Source organism: Daphnia pulex, chromosome 8 (genome assembly GCF_021134715.1).
Source record: "Daphnia pulex isolate KAP4 chromosome 8, ASM2113471v1".
Lineage (NCBI taxonomy): Eukaryota > Metazoa > Arthropoda > Branchiopoda > Diplostraca > Daphniidae > Daphnia > Daphnia pulex.
The window spans coordinates 8309717-8329278 of NC_060024.1; the positions used below are offsets into that span (position 1 = coordinate 8309717).

Genomic DNA, 19562 nt, shown 5'->3' on the forward strand with positions numbered 1-19562 from the left:
GGCCTTTTTTTTTCTTCCTTTCCAAATCGAGTGTCTGTGTGAAATTCCCCAATTTTTACGATAGATAGTTTCACCCTGCGGGCCATTCATGGCGATCGCTCTCGAGTGTAATATCCTGTTTTACGTCCATCTGTTCTCGTTTGTGTTGTCAAACACGGGCCGTATCTATTTTCATAACAGCACATATATACCATAAGCCATTTGAAAGCCCATCCGAGTATATATACATATAGTGGTGTGCTCTACGTGCATCTGTTTTTTGTTTTCAATAAAAATCCAAAAGTCTTATGGCGGGATCTATCGGACTGTTGCGTGATGGAGCGGCTAAATCCCATCAGCGCGTCCATAAATCACCGATTCAAATTGCTGCTGCTGCTGCGGTCAAGGCGCTATATATATTATATCTTTTATTTCAGGAATAAAAAAAGAGAGGTAGCCCTGCGAATCAATCAATCGTCATATCCGTCCGACACATTGTTGTATACATTCAATAATGCGTATTATATTCAGCATTTCCCGCCGCCGGGCTCTTGATAGTAGACATGTGTCACACCTGCGATTCATCTTCCCTATGTATCTATTTCCCTCTGTATGGCCGCCGTTATTTTCTTTTCATGATGAAATCCACAAATGAATTCGACGCAGTCGTCCAGGAAAACTGTTGGAAACAAAAAATATAATTCGACAAAAAAACAACTCGCCGCTGCTGTGTTGACGTCACGAACCAGGATGTATAAGTTGCCGCTGCGCTGCCACTGGATTGGTGATCCACGGCCAGAATGGGCGGTTCCATATATACCCTGGTCTCTTTTTTATTTTATTTTTTCCTCGGAGAAGAAAAAAAAAAAGTTCCGATATAGCTGCTATATGCGTGTATGTGTGTGTGCGTGCGTGCTGTGGGTATATACAAAACGCGCAACTGATGGTCTCGGCTTGTTCAGTTCTCTTCCAACAGCACCACGGGAGTCGACAGTGCTTTTTAACCGGCCCCCGACGACGACTATTTTCTTCTTTCCTTTAAGGAAACTGATTTTCAACAGACAATAATCGTCTTTTCTTTTTCGGGGGGGATTCCAGCAGACGGAAAAGGTGAAAACTCAGCAGGTAAGATATGGCCAAACTATACACAACTACCTATACTGTTAGCTATTTGATAACCACCACTCTATTGGGTTCGTTTGACGGCGTGATTTTCGAATTTTTTATTTCATTTCCTCAAAAGACGACGGGGTGTGTGTGTGCTTGTGTGTGCTTATGTGTGTGTGTAGCGAAGCGGGAATTTGAAAAAAGAAAGAAAACCACACGAGTTCCAGCGCCCCACTGACCGCTGATGGGCTTATTTCTTTTCCGTTTCATTTTTGTGGAGTAAAAACTCCACAAAAATAAAGTCTATATCAGAAAAGAAAAGGAAATTGTGTTCTTCCTTATATTTTGGTGGGTGTTTCTCAAGCGTAACCTTATCTTTACGAAACAATGGCACATGGGAATCTTTAAGGAAGTAAAGATACATTCATTATTATACAAGATAAGCAAATACAAAACCAAGAAACCAGAACAGAGACTTATATTGGCCAGCAGTTCGGCCGTATGGGCCTGCCAGGTCGTCTTGTTTCTCGTTATGTAAATTTTTATGGGTGGAAAGAAAATAAGAAAACCTTCATATACGCCTATTTGTAAGTTTTGTCAAGGGGGACTCTTGTCTTATCTCCATTTCTTATTTTGTCAAAAAAATTGAAAGCCAAACAAATGAGAGACTGGGAGTGTAGAAGTCCTTGATGACCACCGAGGAAAAAGATACGACATGGCCACCTGTCATCATTTGGAAGTTGGACATGAATTTCAATGGCTGATCAATGGTCCATCGCTCACGTAACCAACGACTCCAAAAAAATGTTGAAAGACCAAAAATAAAGAAAACGAGTTTTCCTTTTACTAATCTTATCCACATGCTGCACGTCTGTATTCATTTGAATATCGCGCCCCGTATCAAAACAATGGCTCCACCTCTAAAGGTGTAGACAGTGTTTCGTTGTTTTATTAGTTTTTTGGCGATAGATTTTTTGGGGGAAAAATTGAACTCTCCTGATGGACGACGAGTCTATTTGGGCGTTACCGACCAAAAAGTTGCAAACTATATCTCACTCCCTTAAAAGGATCGAAATATCTCAAGATTGCAACAACTCTTTTTACGTCTTTTGATTTTCCCGCCCTTTAACGTTTTCCCTCGGAATTAAAAAAATCAAAGTTAATTTCAAATAGAACGTGGGGACCAACACAAACACCTGGCCTATTCGTTAGCGCATCCAGATGTTTTTTCTTTCTTCTTCGCTCCTTTCCAATCAAACAAATATTTTTAACAACGACACAAGTGGGCGAGAGAGCGGATCGACAGTTAGACTGTCGGAAGAGCTAGAAATCCGTACCCCAAAACGATATCCCATCCGTTACATGATTCTATTACACACAAAAAGCGTATCGTTCGTTTATGTGTTTCACCGTTGACTGCTGATCCGTTTTCTTATATTTCTTGTGTGTGTGTTTTTACCAGATTTCTTCGTTCGAGCAATTAACTTTGACAAAACAAGTCGGCAGACGACGGAATTTTGTAATTTGGGAAGGCGAAGAATGTCCAACAAGTACTTCCCCAGTTCGTCACCCGACGAAATGAACGAGAAGCCGAAAATGTCGGCCGACCAGGAATCCGCCCTGGATATGCACTTCAACCGGAACAAGACGATGCACGCATCCGACGTGGCCATTCTCTCAGCCGAAACCGGATTGTCGGAAGAACAAGTGCAGGTATTTTTTTCCCTCGTGTATACTATAACTACCCGGCCATCTCATCTGTTCGCTTTTCCCAAATGACTAAAAACTCCACAAAAACGAGCGTGTAAACAAAACAACATTCCGTTTGCGGGGGAATTGGGCACATTCCTCCAGTCCACCAGCAGCAGCTACGACTCAATAAACAAGTTTGGAATTTGTGTGCGCTGTTTTCCAAGTACGGCGCCTTTTTCCTGGGAGTCTAAAAACAATTGACAAGATAATAATACAGTTAAAATAAAAACGGGTCACACAATTCGGGTACAAAAGGAATTAATGCAAAAAGTTTAATTTCAAACCGGGTGAACTCGAATCAAATGACCCGCATTATTTTTTTTTTAAGTCAAATTCATAAAATGTCCTTTTTAATTATATGCATAATTAAAGGTGTTTTTGTTTTAAAAAATCCGGTTTCTTCTGAGAAACGAAAAACTAATTGAGCACTGATGTTAACCAATACTATTAAATTCTGGGAGGTTTTAACCTTGTGATTACACTTTTCAAGGTGACCCATGATCGTCTAAATGCGATAAGAAATTTCGGTTGGATTTCTTGGTGTGGTCGCCCCGATCACGCTCTCCCATCATGCCCATCATCCTAAAAATATAATTACAAGAAAAAAAAAGCAAAACAAATCATGTATCATTTCGTCACGCGGCTTCTGTTCTTTCTCCGTGTTACGCCAAAAAGAAATTTCCCTCGAGGCTTTGACAAGAAAAAAAACGCCATCGTGATTATTATATTATCACGTCGTAATGCAATGCGCGCCCTCCCAACACGATTGAGCGGAGAGGCTCGTCTGAGAGCATCTAGAAGCCGCTGGAAATAATCCTGGCTTGTGGCGTGCTATGCGGTAATAATAGAGGTGGTGTGGGCAATATAATATCGTCCGCTTTCATCCTCGCACGTTACGTAAAATGGTGTACACGAGAGTTGTGTGTAGTATCGGTAAACATGTAGCAAAAACGAGCGAGGAAAAAAGCTGTCGTCTTTTTTTATTTTCTGTTATTGTTGTCCTTGGCTGCGGCCAAGGTGCTGGCACACAGTCCGGATACTTTCCAATGTTTCTTTGCTTTTTCCGTTTTTAACTTGGTGGGGGTTATACTGATTTTTCTTTTTGGGAAGGAAGATAGAGAAAAAAAAGGGGCTGTGAAGTTGTGTGTGACTGGGCATTGATGATGATCCGTGAGTCTGCAATCAAGCGTCGTTTAAAAAGCTCGTCAGCTGGGCCGTCTGTTGCCCCCTGCCTGCCAAAAGGCATCAATGTCCAGCTGCATGGACGACTGTCTATACGACCCCGACGTCACGTATAATGCCAAGACATTGATGGTTGTGTTTCTCTCTTGTTAAAGGGTCATCATCTCCAAGGAGAAAATTTAAGAAATACAAAACAAAAAAAGCAAAAAGAATTGAGAAAAGACACAAAAACGGTTCAGAATGTTAATTTTGGAATGAATCCCGTTGGCTGTATTAGATAGACCCCGCCCTTGACGATATAAAAACTTGAAATTTGGATCATTTGATTCACCGTTGCCAGGAGAAGAAGAAGAAGGGTAATTTCCTTTTCCTAATGGTAATTGCTCTAAACTGGAGCTGGAACAGAATTCCAGAGCTCGGGCTTTTGTTTCTCTTTTGTATAGAAAAATATAGTAGCCTAAATCTGGGTCCCCCCCTCCTTTAACAACAACCACATTTCCTGAACGCTAGCAGCTGTGTATAATATAAGTCTGGAATTGCGCACTTATATTCAGGACGGGGGCGACTGACCGAACGACCGGCGACTTTACTGTAGTACCGAAAAAATAAATAAAAAGAAGAGAAAAGTTTCCTTCTCTTTCTTAATGTATAATGACGCAATAGCAGAGTTGAGTATAAATATCTTCCTTTTTTTATGTGTGCGGAATAGGAATGCCGAAAAATAATAAAAGTTGAGCAAAATGTTTTTTGGGTCCGCTCTTTATGAATTGCTTGGAATGAGAAAGAAAGAAAGAAAGAAAAGAACATAATATCCATTCGAGATTGAACGACTCCCTCCAGCGAATTTTGTTAATAAGAGATGCTAGCTGCTTTCCTTTTTCTTTTCCTCACTAAAACCATCAACGACGATATGTGGCTTTTTTTTCTGTACACTAGTATATTATGTAGGTATATAAACGTAGTATACTGTGTGTGCAACATCATCTATTCAAAGCCAAAAGGGGTGGGAAGAGGATACCCGAAAAACACTTGGCAAAGTGGTTGAAGAGCTATTTTCAATCTTTCAGACTTTTTCTTTTTCAGCTCTTTTGTGTGTTACTTATATACCGCATCTTTTTTAAGATTTTTTTTCTTTTTAAATTTGGTTTTGTTTGTTTTATTTTTTCGACAGCAATGGTTCCTGTTCAGATTGGCGTCGTGGCGCAAGGAGCAGGGACTGGGACCTTTGGTCGGACGTTTATACGAATAAATGGAGGCAATTAATTTTTGGACGACGCCACTAATCAAATATGACCATCATACGCATCGCGCAAACAAAAGTCAACCGAGAGCAGAAATAATACTACAACAACCCTCGGTTACCCAACACACACACACAGCAGTGACCTCTATATATATGCACATACATATAACATCAACTCCAAAGTCTATATAAACCCAAATGAAAATTCAATTATATTACGACACCCGGAAAATCCGGATCGAAACTTCTTCATCAGCTCCTTTTTTTAAAATTCCGAAACCTCAAACGAACACGTCCGCTGTGTGGGTGTTATTGAAATTTAACCAAAGAGACTGTCCCACACACAATTATATACGAGATCCCCCCTCACCTTACCAAACACGAAAAAACAAAAACTATTCGCACAATTTTATTCGTTTGAAAACAAACAAAAACAAATACACGGTTTCCAAAATGGTGAACATTTTTTCTGAATGAGATTTCGTCATTGATTCATCCACGTTGGAGTGTCTAAAGACGTTTTTGCTGAACGAATATTTAGACCCTTTTATTTTTGTTTCGTGCTCGTTTCTAAACTTTTGCAATCTATAAATAGGTCGGTGAGAAAAGTGAGTTTTGAAAAACTCTGGCGTTGGCGCCATTATTCATCTTGTGTGTGTTTTTGCAAGCCGAGATTTTGACTTGGCTTTCATCCCGCGACATCCGTCACAATCCCCCGCGCTAACTCATCTGGTGTAGTGTCTACTACTCCGCTACTACTACTCCACTACTCACCTAGGATGTGTGTATAAATACTATAACTGCAGACGAAATAAACCTACGAGACAAATGGCTGTAGGAGATAAGAAATAAAAGACAGTCTGAGATGTGGCCCAGGATGGTGGGAGGAAATGACGGGCCGGAAAACGAGTCAAACTGTGTTTTCCGGTATAAAAAGGGAAAAAGAGAAATGCTGAGAGAGTGTGTGACTCTTTTCCTCTCTCTACCTTATTGGTGAGTCCACCCCCTTTGGCCCGTTTCCTCCAGGCGTGACGTCGACTGCTGGCGGGCAATCGAGCGTGTGTACGTGGTATATATCTTGGTGAAAACACCACCAAGAGTCGCATCGTCCTATACACGATCCACGTATAGGATGAAAGTTTAAATATAGCCCTGGCGATTGCACACGATTTCCTGTTGGCAGGAAGAAGAAGAAGAAGACGGACAGAATAAAATAAATTTCCAAAACAAAACAAAAAGGGGGGGGGGGGACTGATTTCCCGCCGACGAGTGAAGAGAGAGAGAGTGGCTCATCATGCAGCACGTCGGATCGCGTTGTAAATCAACGGAGCGACTTCTTTCCACGACTGACGTAAGGTTACGGCGGCCCATTCGTCAATCCGGCCATAGAGCCGGTCTCGAGTCGTTAAAGCACACCAACTCTGTCTCTCTCTAGAGCTCTTAGACTCAGGTAGTAGGCTGGTATAGTATATAAACTTGGATGAAGTGTGGTCAAAGAGCTTCTTCTTCTTCCCCTATGGCTCTTGAAACGCGCGCATCAGCGCAGATTGGAAAAAAACTTTTGCGCTGGGCTCCGTTTGATTTACGACGTCAGAGTCTACTCACGTCATCTTTTTTTAGACTCGCGTCTGATAGGAGAGAGGCTCTCGTCAGCCTCTCGTGACCTTGTCGAATCGTCGCTGTCTACAGTATATGATTATGATTTGTCGATTCGTCTTTCTTTCGCCCGCGACGGCCATTTTCTTCCCAAGTTAAATCAGCAAGCGACTCTTTTTCTATTTTGGATGACCGCTGATGGCCTGACCGACGGACCGAACGGCAAACTTCCAGATAGCCAATTTTCATTGACCATCAAATGGTAAACAATAGACTCACCGAAAATAGACAGACAGTCGGCTTGTTTATCTGCAGATAAATGTTATTCTTTTTTTCTTTCTTTCTTTCAAAGAAGAGCGCACATTAAAAAGTAAAATTTTGAAATGCATCAATTCACGAGCACCACCAAGCGGATGTTTCAACAACTTTGTGTTGCTCTCGAACAAAACAAACAAAAAGCAAGGTTTTTAAACTGTGACATAAGCTGTTATCTTTTCTGCTCGAAAGTTTTGACATTCTGGTGAGGTTTTATTCGTTCGCAAGAGCTCTGGGTGAAAAAGGTAGTATAATACGTTTTATAAATGACAATTATCATTTTTCTGATGTTTCTAACTTGGCGAGGAAGATGTGGTGCTTAGAATACTGTTTTCTGGCTGCTTTATGCATCATTGCATCTATTCAACATGGAAGTTCTCAGCAGAAAATTTACCATGAAGATTTGATCGAGAAAAGTCCATATGCAACAGTCAAGTCTCCTACCATGAGCCCAAAGAATAAACCACTTGTGGCGATTCAGGATCAAGAAAATCGCTACACACCAGACTGGGATAGCCTTGATTCAAGGCCTCTCCCTTCTTGGTATGATGATGCAAAATTTGGAATTTTCATTCATTGGGGTGTTTTTTCGGTTCCATCATTTGGAAGTGAATGGTTCTGGATTAATTGGAAAGGTATACCATAATTATCACTCCTGAATAAATTTTGTCCTAGTTATTAAATATTCCTCTTCACTTATTGACATCATTTTATTTAGGTTCTAAAAATCCAAAGTATGTTGATTTCATGAAAAGGAACTACCCTCCAGGGTTTACTTATCCAGATTTTGGCCCAATGTTCACCGCCGAATTTTTTGAGCCACAGCAATGGGCTGAGATTCTTAAGAGCTCTGGTGCAAAGTATACTCAATATTTTTTACTAGTTTTTATTGTAAAGTTTAATAATTATCTTTCAATGTCAATGTATTAATGTTGAAATTCAGATATGTAGTGCTAACAAGCAAGCACCATGAAGGGTATACACTTTGGCCTTCAAAATATTCATTTAATTGGAACGCAATGGATGTGGGACCAAAACGAGATTTAGTTGGTGAGTTGACAAACGTGTTGATTTCGTGAATTTGTTTGCAATATTATTCGACATATTATTCTTGTCTTACAGGTGATTTGGCGAATGCGATCCGAAAGCACACCGACCTCAAGTTTGGTCTTTATCACAGTCTCTACGAGTGGTTCCACCCGCTTTACTTACAAGACAAAGAAAATGATTGGGGAACACAAGATTTTGTTAAATCAAAAACAATGCCGGAGCTTTATGAAATCGTAAATATTTCCCTCGAGAACGTTGCCGGTTGCAGTCAGTTTATAAATAAGTTTTTTAGGTCAACAAATATAAACCCAGCGTCATCTGGTCCGACGGGGATTGGGAAACGAATGATAAATACTGGAATTCAACTGATTTCATTGCTTGGTTGTACAACGATAGTCCAGTGAAACAGGAAATTGTGGTAAATGATCGATGGGGTAGGGGTGCGACTTGCAAACACGGAGACTTTTACACTTGCACCGACCATTTTAATCCAGGTATTGGTATTTCTCTTTTACGCTTCCGCATTTTTACCGTTTGGCCTTAATGTTGTTTTAAAAAAAAAAATTAAAGGTACTCTTCAACTACACAAGTGGGAAAATTGTTTGACTATCGATCGACAGTCTTGGGGCTTCCGACGTAATGCTGTGCTATCAGACTATAATTCGACACCCGATTTATTGAAAGAAATGGCGACGACAGTAAGTTGCGGGGGTAATATGCTCCTCAATGTAGGTAATGAAATCGTATTTGGTCTAAGTTTTTTTTTACGCTAAATCGTAAAAGGCGATACAGGCTCAAATACATTGATTTACTATCTCCAGGCCCTACACATTATGGACAAATTCCTCCCATTTACGAGGAGAGACTTCGTCAAATAGGGCAATGGCTCCATATTAATGGCGAAGCAATCTACGGCTCTCGACCCTGGATTTATCAGAACGACACCTGTACTCCAGACATTTGGTAAAACATTCCGTATGAGCATGTATTGGACATTTGAATCTGACACCCAAAGCTGTGTTCAAAATTTCAAATAGGTACACAAAAGGAAAAGGATCTAAAGAGCTGCTGCTTTCAGATCCCGTATACGCAATAGTCCTTCAATGGCCTGAAACTGGCGTAATTGAATTGACGGTTCCAACTGCCTCTGCTTCAACCCAAGTCAGTTTTCTTGGCTATCCCGGTGAAATCAAGGTAATAATTTGTTCTCTGTTGCTCAACCCTTAATAGGGTGACGTTAATTGGGTTGATTATTTATTTTATATTCCAGTGGGGGGTTACTTCTCCTGGAATACAAGTGAGATTTCCATCCAAATCAAAAGTATCCAATGATTGGGCATGGGTCCTTCGGCTGGACAATTTAGTCTATTGAAATAAAAATTTGCCTGATGTACTTTTTGTTATCAACAACAACAACAAAATCTAATATGCCCATTATACAATGTTTTCAAAAGCTTAATTATAAAGTGATAATGAACACCAAGGACCAAGTAAATATTTCATCTCATTTAATCTTGAAGGATCATATAACATAATTATCCGAAATATCGCGTTTTCTAATCTCGGGTCAAGTCCGGTCAACGCCCGAGACTATTTTCTTGCTAATTGAGTTATCAGTTCTATAACGCGGAAATTGATTAGTATTTGTTTATCGCTCTATAGGCCTATAACTGCCCCTTTCCTATGCAATTAAGCGAGAAACCCGTATTGGTTTAACCATGGGTATGGAAAGATTTTCTCTCCATATGGAGAGGGTATGGGTATATATACCCATGCCCGTTTGAGTTTCTAGAATGTGTTCCAACATAATTGAAAGAAGCTTAGCTTCTAATTAGTGACGTTCAGCTGCTATGGAATATTCTCTCTTCTTCTCAGCGAACACGGGAAATATTCAAAAATCGCATTGAAAATGCAAGAAAATTTGGACAGTTATCACACGTTAGACGTTACAACTTACAATTAAATACGGAGTACAATTCTTTATGTTTCTATAGTCTAGAGCTTTATATAATAAAACTGCTGCTAAAAATTTGAAACAGTAAACAGAGAAATGCAGAAAGAGCAGGAAAGAGAAATGTGAAAGAAATATTGACAAGTATCATGCAACGCTGTCCAGAATACAGAGACCGCCCACTTTTCACAGACAGCCGATGAGCCGAAAGCAAATCTTGACAACGTATACAAAAGTCTCATAATGGTAAAGTACCACTCGGTGTATCTCTGTTCTCCTTCTTAATATTAGATAAAAAGTTCAAGCTATCTTTCATCGATCGTTAATTGATAAAGCTGTTTTTGTTTTCGTAAATTAGGTTAGCTGGATCAAGACACTTCTCCTATTCCTTTATTGAAAGGAGAATCTCGAAGAGTCTTAAACACATTGCCGGGACGTAGGAATTTTCCCCCCTACGCTCTTTAAAATAAAGTGACAGTTCTTTTTCAAGTGTGATAGAAACTGTGTTAGCATTAACTGTCACAATTTAATTGGTAAGAACCTGACATCATTCAAATGAGATTTCAGTCAGACAAATGACATGAATTTTGCCCTTTTTTCCTAACCAGGATCAGAATGGCTTTTTCTTTAGCTAGAACACAGTGCAGGTTTTTGCTGTTGTCTATTATTTTTGCATTACTTGTGTTTCAAGTGTATGCAGATAAAGAACCTCATGAAGACAGCAAAGAGGACAATTCAGTAAAAAACATAACATTTGTATAATGCTAAGCATATTATAATCCAAAATTTATGCATTTTCACTTTTCAGATAGAAAATGGGAAAAATAGCAAGGAGATTAAAGGAACTGAAGCTCCTATGAATGATCTGGGATTTGCTCATGCTTTTTTAGCTTCTTTATCAGTTATTATTGTATCTGAACTGGGTGACAAAACTTTTTTCATTGCTGCTATTATGGCAATGAGACACTCACGCTTGGTTGTGTTTAGTGGAGCAATTCTTGCTTTAGTAATAATGACTTGTATTTCAGGTAAAAACATTTTTTTGTTGATTTGAAAATGAAAAAGACTAACCACAATTTATGATTTTGGTCAAAACCAGTTCTTTTTGGGTGGGTAACAGTAATTATTCCAAGAGTCTATACCTACTGGATATCAACTGCATTATTTGCTGTGTTTGGCCTCAAGATGTTAAAAGACGGATACTCTATGTCGCCAAATGAAGGGCAAGAGGAGTTTGAAGAAGTACAATCCGACCTGAAAAAACAAGAGGATGAGGTAATATCATTTGAATTGCTTGATGAAATCATCGCCTAAATTTTTACATCTTAGGAAAATGAGAAAGAATCAACGAAGCTTATAGACGAAGAATCGGGAGCTACATCAGTGCATCAACCTTTGAGTCTACGTCAGCGGATATCTGGATACATACCCAAAGTTTTTTTGCAAGCTTTGACACTCACATTTCTGGCTGAATGGGGTGATCGTTCCCAATTAGCAACTATTATTTTGGCTGCAAGAGAAGTATGTCGTCGAGGTGTTTTTTTTGCTAAGTTATGGATCGATTTAATTAAATTTATTTTCCTTCAGGATATTTTTGGTGTAATGCTGGGAGGCGTTTTAGGGCATAGCCTGTGCACCGGTTTAGCAGTTTTAGGCGGCAGAATGATTGCCCAGAAAATTTCTGTCAAGACAGGTAATTTAAACAACAAATTTTTACGATCAATTAATTCAATTAAAAAACACTGTTAAAATTTTAGTGACGCTCGTTGGTGGAGTGGTGTTTCTCTTATTTGCTGTGTCGGCACTTTTTTTTGATCCCGAATCGTAAATTGATGATCTGCCATCGCAAGTATACTTTTGGAGTTTCAAAATGTACAGGCCAATGTTTGTTAAAATTTTCTCCGATAAACTCACTAATGAATTGATTAAAAGAGCCCGAAATACAAATTCTGTTGTTTTCAACAAACGATATTCTATTTTCATTTCAAGTTTTAAACAAACAATCCGAATATGCTGACAAACAATCAGAAAGTTTTCAGAGCTGTTTAGATATAGGTAAATCGATCTCTATTGCACCCAATATTAGGAACCCGAAGTCGTTATTTTCTAATTAGATCTATTGAAAATATCTACAACGTAAATGTTTAGTTTGCTTTTTAATTTATTATTAGTGACGAACTATTTTTAAGGAGTAGACTTAATTTTAAGGGGCTTCCAATTTTTCTCTGATTATTTAAGCATGGAAGTGGAATTAAACAAAAATTTCAAGTGAACGGCGGGAATTTCGTCATGTCATGTGTTGATAAAAATTGTCCTCACAGATGGCACTCATGGCAATTATTTGATAGGTTTTCGTCTGCTCAAACAAGTCTCTTCATTCGCACGTGGTTTTTCCCGGTTTTCCGTACGGCTTCTACCTCCTTGCAGAATCTTGCAGATTTGAAACGGCTGATGGTGAAGAGACAAGTGTAAATTCGTTTTTGTATTTTTTTCTTGTCATCAACTTAAAATGGCGCAAGAGCGTAACATTCATTACTATCCGGAATCCGTGACTTTTGGGTTTCACACTGCCCATGATATAACTAAGATCAGTGTAGTGGAAGTTACCCAAACTGATACTTTCAATGCACTTGGTCACCCAATTACAAATGGCTTGTATGATATGAAGATGGGGCCCTTTAGTAATGATGCTGGGAAATGTCCTACATGTAGCTTGGGGATGTTGCACTGCCCAGGACACTTTGGTCACATCGCTCTCCCGCTACCTTGCTATCATCCTCTGTTCTTACGAAATGTGGTGGCAATCATGAAAATGACCTGCCCTGTCTGCAAGACATTTGCGATCCCTGGTAAGGTGCTTTCTGTTCCATAAATTACTATGCTAACCAAATACAATTTTGTGTTATCTTTTCATTACAGAGAAAGACAAACTGGTATTGGTGGGTCAGCTCCAACTTCTCAAGTATGGATTGATAATAGATGCACATAATTTGTGGCAAAAGGCGAAGCCCACTGTGGAAGATTATGATGAAGATGAGGGAAAGACAACACAGCTTAATGAAGAACAACTCGAAGAACTGCGATTGAATATTGAGGAGGAAATCAAAAGGGCAAAAGAGGATGCAGGGATTACCTGTGGTGATAATCCTCCACCAACAAGGCATGTGGAAAACATGAAAATGGAGTTTCTGAAACTCTTCATGCTCAAGTTTAAAACCGGGAAGAAAAAGTGTGCTCAAGGCTGCAAAGGTGGATTTGAAAGAATCCAACAATATAGATCTCGCATTGTTTACTCTCTAAGGCATGATACACCCACAACTTCTTTGGGGTAAAATTTTTTTTATATGTTTAATTTTAACTTAATAACTCTTCGACTGAATAATTAGGGGGAACATGATGATCAATCCGGTTGAGTTCGAAGAAGATTTGGAAGACGAAGATGACGTAGAAGGTAAAACTCCATCAAAGCATAAAAGGAAGCCGAGGGCAACGATGTATGTTACCCCCAAAGATGCAAGGTACCTACGGTTGTTTTTTGTGATGAAAATAGTAACTCTAAGGCAATCCTGTACAGAGACCTGTTGCGACTATTATGGGAGAATGACAAGGAATTGTTCGGACAGATGTACCCCGTCTTATTCAAAACCAACATTGATTATCCAACTGATGTGTTTTTTCTTGAAGTAATATCGGTGATGCCTTCAAAATTTCGGCCCGTAAATATCGTCGGAGGTATAATGAGTGATAATAAGCAGACAGCCGTCTTGCGCAAAATAGTGCAGGACACTTACGTAGTCAAGACTGCGCTTTTTTGCCATGAGCAGAAAACCATGGACAATGTTCCCGAAGATTCAAAGCGCTTCCTCAAAAGTTTGCAGGGAGAAACTCTTTTGGAGAAACTGCAAACAGCTTGGCATGCACTCCAGGAAAATGTCAACATGATAGTGGACGCGTCTATGAATAAAGATGATAAAAACATGATTGGTTTTAAACAGGTACCATCAGTTACGATCCCTCCAACCAGCTAGACTTTAAATACATTTTTACCACAATTTAGATTTTGGAGAAAAAGGAAGGGTTATTACGTATGAACATGATGGGGAAAAGAGTTAATTTTGCGGCTCGTTCCGTAATCACACCCGATCCCAATTTGGACGTTGAAGAAGTCGGCGTTCCTGATTGTTTTGCGAAAAGGTTAACGTTCCCCACCCCAGTAACATCATTCAACGTTTGTGTAAGTTTCAGATGTAGATAGTTAACCAAATGAGACCCATCTAATTTCACAACTGGCCTATTTCAGGAAATGCGCGATGCCGTGCGTAATGGACCCAACGTTTGGCCTGGCGCAACACACATCGAAGAGAGCAATGGGAAAAAAATCAATCTGAACCCCAATGACGAAAAATCACGCGCGGCCATTGCCAAAACCTTGCTAACCCCTTTCGAAGCTAGTTCTCAGGCGGCGGTTTATGAGAAAGGCGGCAAAATCCGTACTTTATTCAAACCTAAAATTGTGCATCGTCATTTGAAAACGGGCGATATAATGCTTCTGAATCGCCAGCCCACTCTGCACAAGCCCAGTATGATGGCTCATAAAGCCAGGGTAAGTTTTAATTTTTCTGGCATAACTATTATAGTATTACTATAATTAAAATTTAATTTTTGCTTTTAAGGTGCTGATGGGGGAGAAGACCTTGCGGCTGCACTACGCAAATTGCAAAGCATACAACGCTGATTTTGATGGTGACGAAATGAATGCACATTTTCCTCAGGGCGAAGTAGCTCGTTCTGAGGGATACAACATCGGTATAATTCATTTTATGTTTTTGTACAAATTATTTAATTGTGTCTAGCCTGTTATCCTTTTTAGCGGCTGTACCGCATCAGTACCTTGTGCCCAAAGATGGAACTCCTCTAAGTGGGTTGATCCAGGATCACATGATCGCAGGAGTGAAACTCACGATGCGCGGGCAATTCTTTAACCGGTTAGTAACTACTTCCCAAATCCAAGTTCTATCTTGTAATTGTTAAGATAAATTGATTTTTACTTGTATTTCAGAACCGACTACCAGCAGCTAGTTTTTGCTGGCTTGGGCGGACGAGAATATGATGGTAAAACTAAACTTTTGCCTCCCACGATACTGAAGCCGGTCGCCCTGTGGTCGGGCAAACAAATATTGTCCACCGTTATCATCAATCTGACCCCCAAAGGCAAAAAGTTGATCAACATGGATTCTACAGCCAAGATTAGCGTCAAGGACTGGCAAACGGTACCGGCAAGAAAATGGGAGGGAGGTGGTACTGAGCTACAAGGGAATAGCATGACGGAAAATGAAGTTGTCATCCAACATGGAGAGCTGCTGGTTGGCGTACTGGACAAGATGCATTATGGAGCCACTTCATACAGTCTCGTCCATTTGTTTAATGAGCTTTATGGAGGTCAGTATTCGTGCCGACTTCTCTCGTGCTTCGCGCGCCTTTTCACGACATACCTTCAGCTGAAAGGATTCAGTTTGGGTGTCGAGGACATCTTAGTAACTCCGCGGGCTGATAAAAAGCGCAGAAAGATTCTTAAGCGACTTGAAACGGTAAGTTGTTTTGACCCGTTTTACATTTCATTGCCCTTATTAATTGTTCAAAATCGAATTAGGTTGGAGATGGTGTTGCTACCAAAGCTGTTGGTGTTACCCCTCAAGAGGTTGAGAAAAGTGGAATGGAGATTGTGAGGAAGAAAATGCAAGAGATACATTTCAGTCAAAATGCCCTTAAAAAAATGGCCATTGACAGAGAATACAAAGGTGTTACTGATCAAATCAACAACGAAGTAAACAGGCAAGTTTTTATTTTATTTATTTTGTTTTATTTTAAAATTCACGTTTTAAATGATTTTATTGATGAAAACTAGGGCCTGCATTCCGGGAGGACTGCATAAACTGTTTCCGGATAACAACTTGGCGTTGATGATTCAGTCAGGTGCCAAAGGATCTAGCGTTAACGCTATGCAAATTTCTTGCCTCTTAGGCCAAATTGAATTGGAAGGAAAACGGCCCCCTCTGATGATATCAGGGCGTTCTCTGCCGTCTTTTGTCGCCTTCGACACATCGCCTCGAGCAGGAGGCTTTATCTCTGGTCGTTTTATGACTGGCATTCGTCCTCAAGAGTTTTTCTTCCATTGCATGGCCGGTCGTGAAGTATGTAGTACCTGTTTTTTCATTTTCATTTATTTGCAATCTTTCTTCATTGCTATTGTTTATTGTGTCCGTAGGGTCTTATCGATACAGCTGTAAAAACGTCTCGAAGTGGATACCTCCAGCGTTGTCTCGTAAAGCATTTAGAAGGAGTGAGTGTTGCTTACGATGGTACAGTGCGCGATTCCGACGGACTTGTTCTGCAGGTATATTTTATTAGTGCATGTGCTGTGCGTTAATCTAATCCATTTGGTCCTCTTTTCTATTAAACAGTTTCTTTACGGGGAAGATGGACTGGACATTTGCAAATCGCAATTTCTCAACGACAAAGGCATTCCGTTTCTGGTAGCCAACCGCGATTGTGTCCGTTTGATTGAACCAGTATCCGATGAGTCGGAGCAGAAAGAAGTGGATCACGCTAAAAAACTGGTAATATTTTAGGCTCTTAATTTTTTTGTCTTTTGTTTGCTTATATTTTCCGTTTTTTAACCTTTCAGGTGAGGCGTTGGCTTAATAAGCATGGATCGCTAAGTAAAGAAAAGGTGCGAAAGTCTGGGTTTTTGAACTATTCCTCCCAATGTGGGATCAAGGACGATTTTGAAAAAGGGAAAAATGGTCGCACTTTTACCGCCTTTGAAATTGAACAGGCTTGGATAGCGTTGTCTGCCGAAGAACGGGCGAAGTAAGTTACTATAGAATTTTATTTATTGTTATTTTTTAACTCTATGAATGATTTTTTGCAGATACTCCAAAAAGACTGAAAGCCCACCTGATCCTGTAAACGCTAAATTTTCCTTTACACGAAATGTGGATGTGTTTGACGAGCAGCTGAACACGATGATGTCGCGCTACCTTGATCGTCCAGGCGTGCCCATTGGAAAGAAAGAGCTGACGCGACTCGTTTACAATAAAGCAGTTGCGGCCTCGTGCGAACCAGGGGAGCCGGTGGGAATGTTGGCTGCCCAGTCGATCGGTGAACCCTCAACCCAAATGACCCTCAACACTTTCCACTTTGCCGGTCGTGGTGAGATGAACGTGACGTTGGGTATCCCTCGATTGCGTGAAATCCTTATGGTGGCTGCTGCAAATCTCCAAACTCCGTCGATGGACATTCCCATATTGGTAGAACTTTTTTTCTCTTTTACAATTTGTATTCCATTTAACGATTTTTGGACATGTTTATTCAGGGTAAGGGACCTAAAGCCCTACGCAAAGCTGAAAAACTTAAACTCAAGCTGACTAGGGTTACGCTTGCCGATGTCCTAGAGAACGTTTATGTAACCGAGGGATTGTCAATCAACGAAGGTGAAAGGGCCAGGATTTACGGACTTAAATTTAATTTCCTCCCGCATGCCTCCTACAAGGATCGTTTCTGCGTTAAACCAAAACAGGTTTTGCATTACTTCGAAAAAACCTTTCTTCCGAGAATTCTCCTGCCTAATATCAAGAAGGAAGCTGAAGCACAGGGAAAGCAAAGGTAACTTTATAAAATATTCAACATAGTTTCTTAACTTTACCCCTTCTTCGTTTTTAGCCTTTTTGAGTGCAAATCAGCTGTCCAACCTCGTAAAGCCAATGTCAAAGAGGATGGGGCAGAGGGTGCTGGTGAAGAGGGTGAAGCCACAGCCAATGGTCGTGCAGAAAAAGATGATGAAGACGATTTCGATGAAGGTAGCAACGCAAATGATGATGATTTTGCGACACAACGCGCCAAGGACGCTGACGAGCATGAATATGAGGATGAAGATGAAGCAGATAAGGAACCTGTTAACGAAGACGGTTTTGAAGACGAGACTCCGAAACCTAAGGAGGATGCCGAAGGAGAGGAGACGGATGATGACCAACCCAATGAAAAAACTATGAATGAAGAGGATGCTGCGCTCGACGTAACACCTTCAAAAGAAGAAATGGATCAGGAAATGGCCGAAGCGTATGAAACGCATAAACTCACTGTGATCCAGGAACATAGTTGGATCTGTGATTATGATTTCGATAGCACTGGATTCCTTAGTTGCACAGTCACGCTATCGGTATAAATAATAAATTTTCGCGAGTAATTTCTTGCCCTGCAAGTAATATATTTTTTAATTTCCAGGTTCCGCTGTTTGTCGAAAAGGTGGATCTATCAAGTTCTTTAAAAAAGTGGGCCGAGTCTTCTGTTGTGCACCACGTGATGAAAATCAAGCGTGCTTTTGTTGTTGCCCCGGAGTCTGATAATGGCGACATCATTATCAAAACAGACGGTGTTAACATTCAGGCTATGTTCGATTACGCCGGCATTCTGGATTTAAATCGGCTCTACACGAACGATATTCACGAGGTGGCCAAACACTACGGTGTCGAGGCTGCCTCCCGTGTAATCGTCAAGGTATATCTGTTATTTTACTCGTGATTTGGACTAATGCCTTAAAATTGTTCCTTTGAAACACTAGGAAGTGAACAACGTGTTCAAAGTGTACGGAATCACCGTAGATCATCGCCATTTGAGCTTGATTGCAAGTTTCATGACATCAGGCGGAAGTTACCGGCCGTTCAGCCGTCACGGAATGGCCGACTGCACTTCGCCGTTTCAACAGATGAGCTTCGAAACGGCTACGGAATTTTTGAAGAACGCCACGCTTCAAGGTAAAGTTTAAGGCTGCACCCCTGATTACTTGTCCGTAATTTGCCTCATTTTTATCATTTTTTTATATTTTGTTAGGCAAAACTGATTTTTTGAAGACCCCATCTTCGCGTCTCATTATGGGACTTCCAGGTTGCGAAGGAACTGGATCTTTTAATTTAATGGCTAAGCTGTATTAAAATGGAAATTAAATGAGAATTGAACAGAATCATTTAATTTAATGGCTAAGCTTTGGAAATTTAATGGAAATTACATATAATGTTTGAATAAATTTCAAATTGAATCCGAATTTGTTTTGTTCAAATCATTTTGCCTTTGATAATTGAGTCCAAAAAGTCCATAATAGAATAATATGCCATTTTTTTTTCTTTTCTATTTACATTACGAAAAATAAATAATAGTACATGTTTAGATAGTACTTCATAGATAATAACAGATGAATCGAAATTTGAAGATTGGATCAATCATGGTCATCCGGTCTTCTACTAAAATGCTTTTTCAAAATTTTCCCGGTCTTTTGTCGACGTTGCAATCTTCAAAATAATGACAACTTTTTGAGTCGATTTAATTTTTACT

General features: G+C 40.0%; 3 protein-coding genes and 1 long non-coding RNA gene across 4 annotated transcripts; all 4 read left to right on the top strand.

The window, feature by feature from the left end:
* Positions 1-197: 197 nt before the first annotated feature.
* Positions 198-5527, top strand: LOC124200841. The gene is made up of 3 exons (XR_006877399.1): positions 198-1104; positions 2549-2799; positions 5192-5527. It is a non-coding gene; the product is annotated as an uncharacterized LOC124200841 (long non-coding RNA).
* Positions 5528-7216: 1689 nt separating this feature from the next.
* On the top strand, positions 7217-9683 carry LOC124200840 (alpha-L-fucosidase-like). The gene is made up of 10 exons (XM_046597169.1): positions 7217-7419; positions 7485-7809; positions 7893-8034; positions 8118-8224; positions 8297-8457; positions 8517-8718; positions 8795-8956; positions 9046-9187; positions 9262-9418; positions 9495-9683. The coding sequence occupies exons 2-10, from the start codon at positions 7485-7487 to the stop codon at positions 9594-9596; spliced, it is 1500 nt and encodes a 499-aa protein (XP_046453125.1). The 5' UTR covers positions 7217-7419; the 3' UTR covers positions 9597-9683.
* A 593-nt stretch (positions 9684-10276) lies between these two features.
* LOC124200650 (transmembrane protein 165-like) lies at positions 10277-12141 on the top strand. Its single transcript, XM_046596918.1, has 8 exons — positions 10277-10421; positions 10534-10708; positions 10784-10913; positions 10984-11203; positions 11275-11450; positions 11505-11696; positions 11763-11868; positions 11933-12141. The coding sequence occupies exons 3-8, from the start codon at positions 10791-10793 to the stop codon at positions 12001-12003; spliced, it is 888 nt and encodes a 295-aa protein (XP_046452874.1). The 5' UTR covers positions 10277-10421; positions 10534-10708; positions 10784-10790; the 3' UTR covers positions 12004-12141.
* A 393-nt stretch (positions 12142-12534) lies between these two features.
* LOC124200645 (DNA-directed RNA polymerase I subunit RPA1-like) lies at positions 12535-19275 on the top strand. Its single transcript, XM_046596910.1, has 20 exons — positions 12535-13024; positions 13095-13503; positions 13562-13693; positions 13750-14170; positions 14233-14409; positions 14476-14778; positions 14849-14981; positions 15046-15160; positions 15235-15763; positions 15826-16007; positions 16081-16366; positions 16441-16569; positions 16637-16792; positions 16861-17045; positions 17107-17485; positions 17551-17840; positions 17898-18393; positions 18459-18731; positions 18796-18988; positions 19065-19275. The coding sequence occupies exons 1-20, from the start codon at positions 12685-12687 to the stop codon at positions 19163-19165; spliced, it is 5229 nt and encodes a 1742-aa protein (XP_046452866.1). The 5' UTR covers positions 12535-12684; the 3' UTR covers positions 19166-19275.
* The last annotated feature ends 287 nt before the right edge of the window (positions 19276-19562 follow it).

Coding starts and splice junctions, on each gene's coding strand:
- LOC124200840 (XM_046597169.1), top strand. CDS start 7,485: ATGTGGTGCTTAGAATACTGTTTTCTGGCTGCTTTATGCATCATTGCA. Junction 8,458..8,516: donor TGCCGGAGCTTTATGAAATC/GTAAATATTTCC, acceptor TAAGTTTTTTAG/GTCAACAAATATAAACCCAG. Junction 9,188..9,261: donor ACCTGTACTCCAGACATTTG/GTAAAACATTCC, acceptor AATTTCAAATAG/GTACACAAAAGGAAAAGGAT.
- LOC124200645 (XM_046596910.1), top strand. CDS start 12,685: ATGGCGCAAGAGCGTAACATTCATTACTATCCGGAATCCGTGACTTTT. Junction 13,694..13,749: donor GTTACCCCCAAAGATGCAAG/GTACCTACGGTT, acceptor AATCCTGTACAG/AGACCTGTTGCGACTATTAT. Junction 18,732..18,795: donor CCTCCCGTGTAATCGTCAAG/GTATATCTGTTA, acceptor TTGAAACACTAG/GAAGTGAACAACGTGTTCAA.
- LOC124200650 (XM_046596918.1), top strand. CDS start 10,791: ATGGCTTTTTCTTTAGCTAGAACACAGTGCAGGTTTTTGCTGTTGTCT. Junction 10,914..10,983: donor ACAGCAAAGAGGACAATTCA/GTAAAAAACATA, acceptor TTCACTTTTCAG/ATAGAAAATGGGAAAAATAG. Junction 11,869..11,932: donor GAAAATTTCTGTCAAGACAG/GTAATTTAAACA, acceptor TTAAAATTTTAG/TGACGCTCGTTGGTGGAGTG.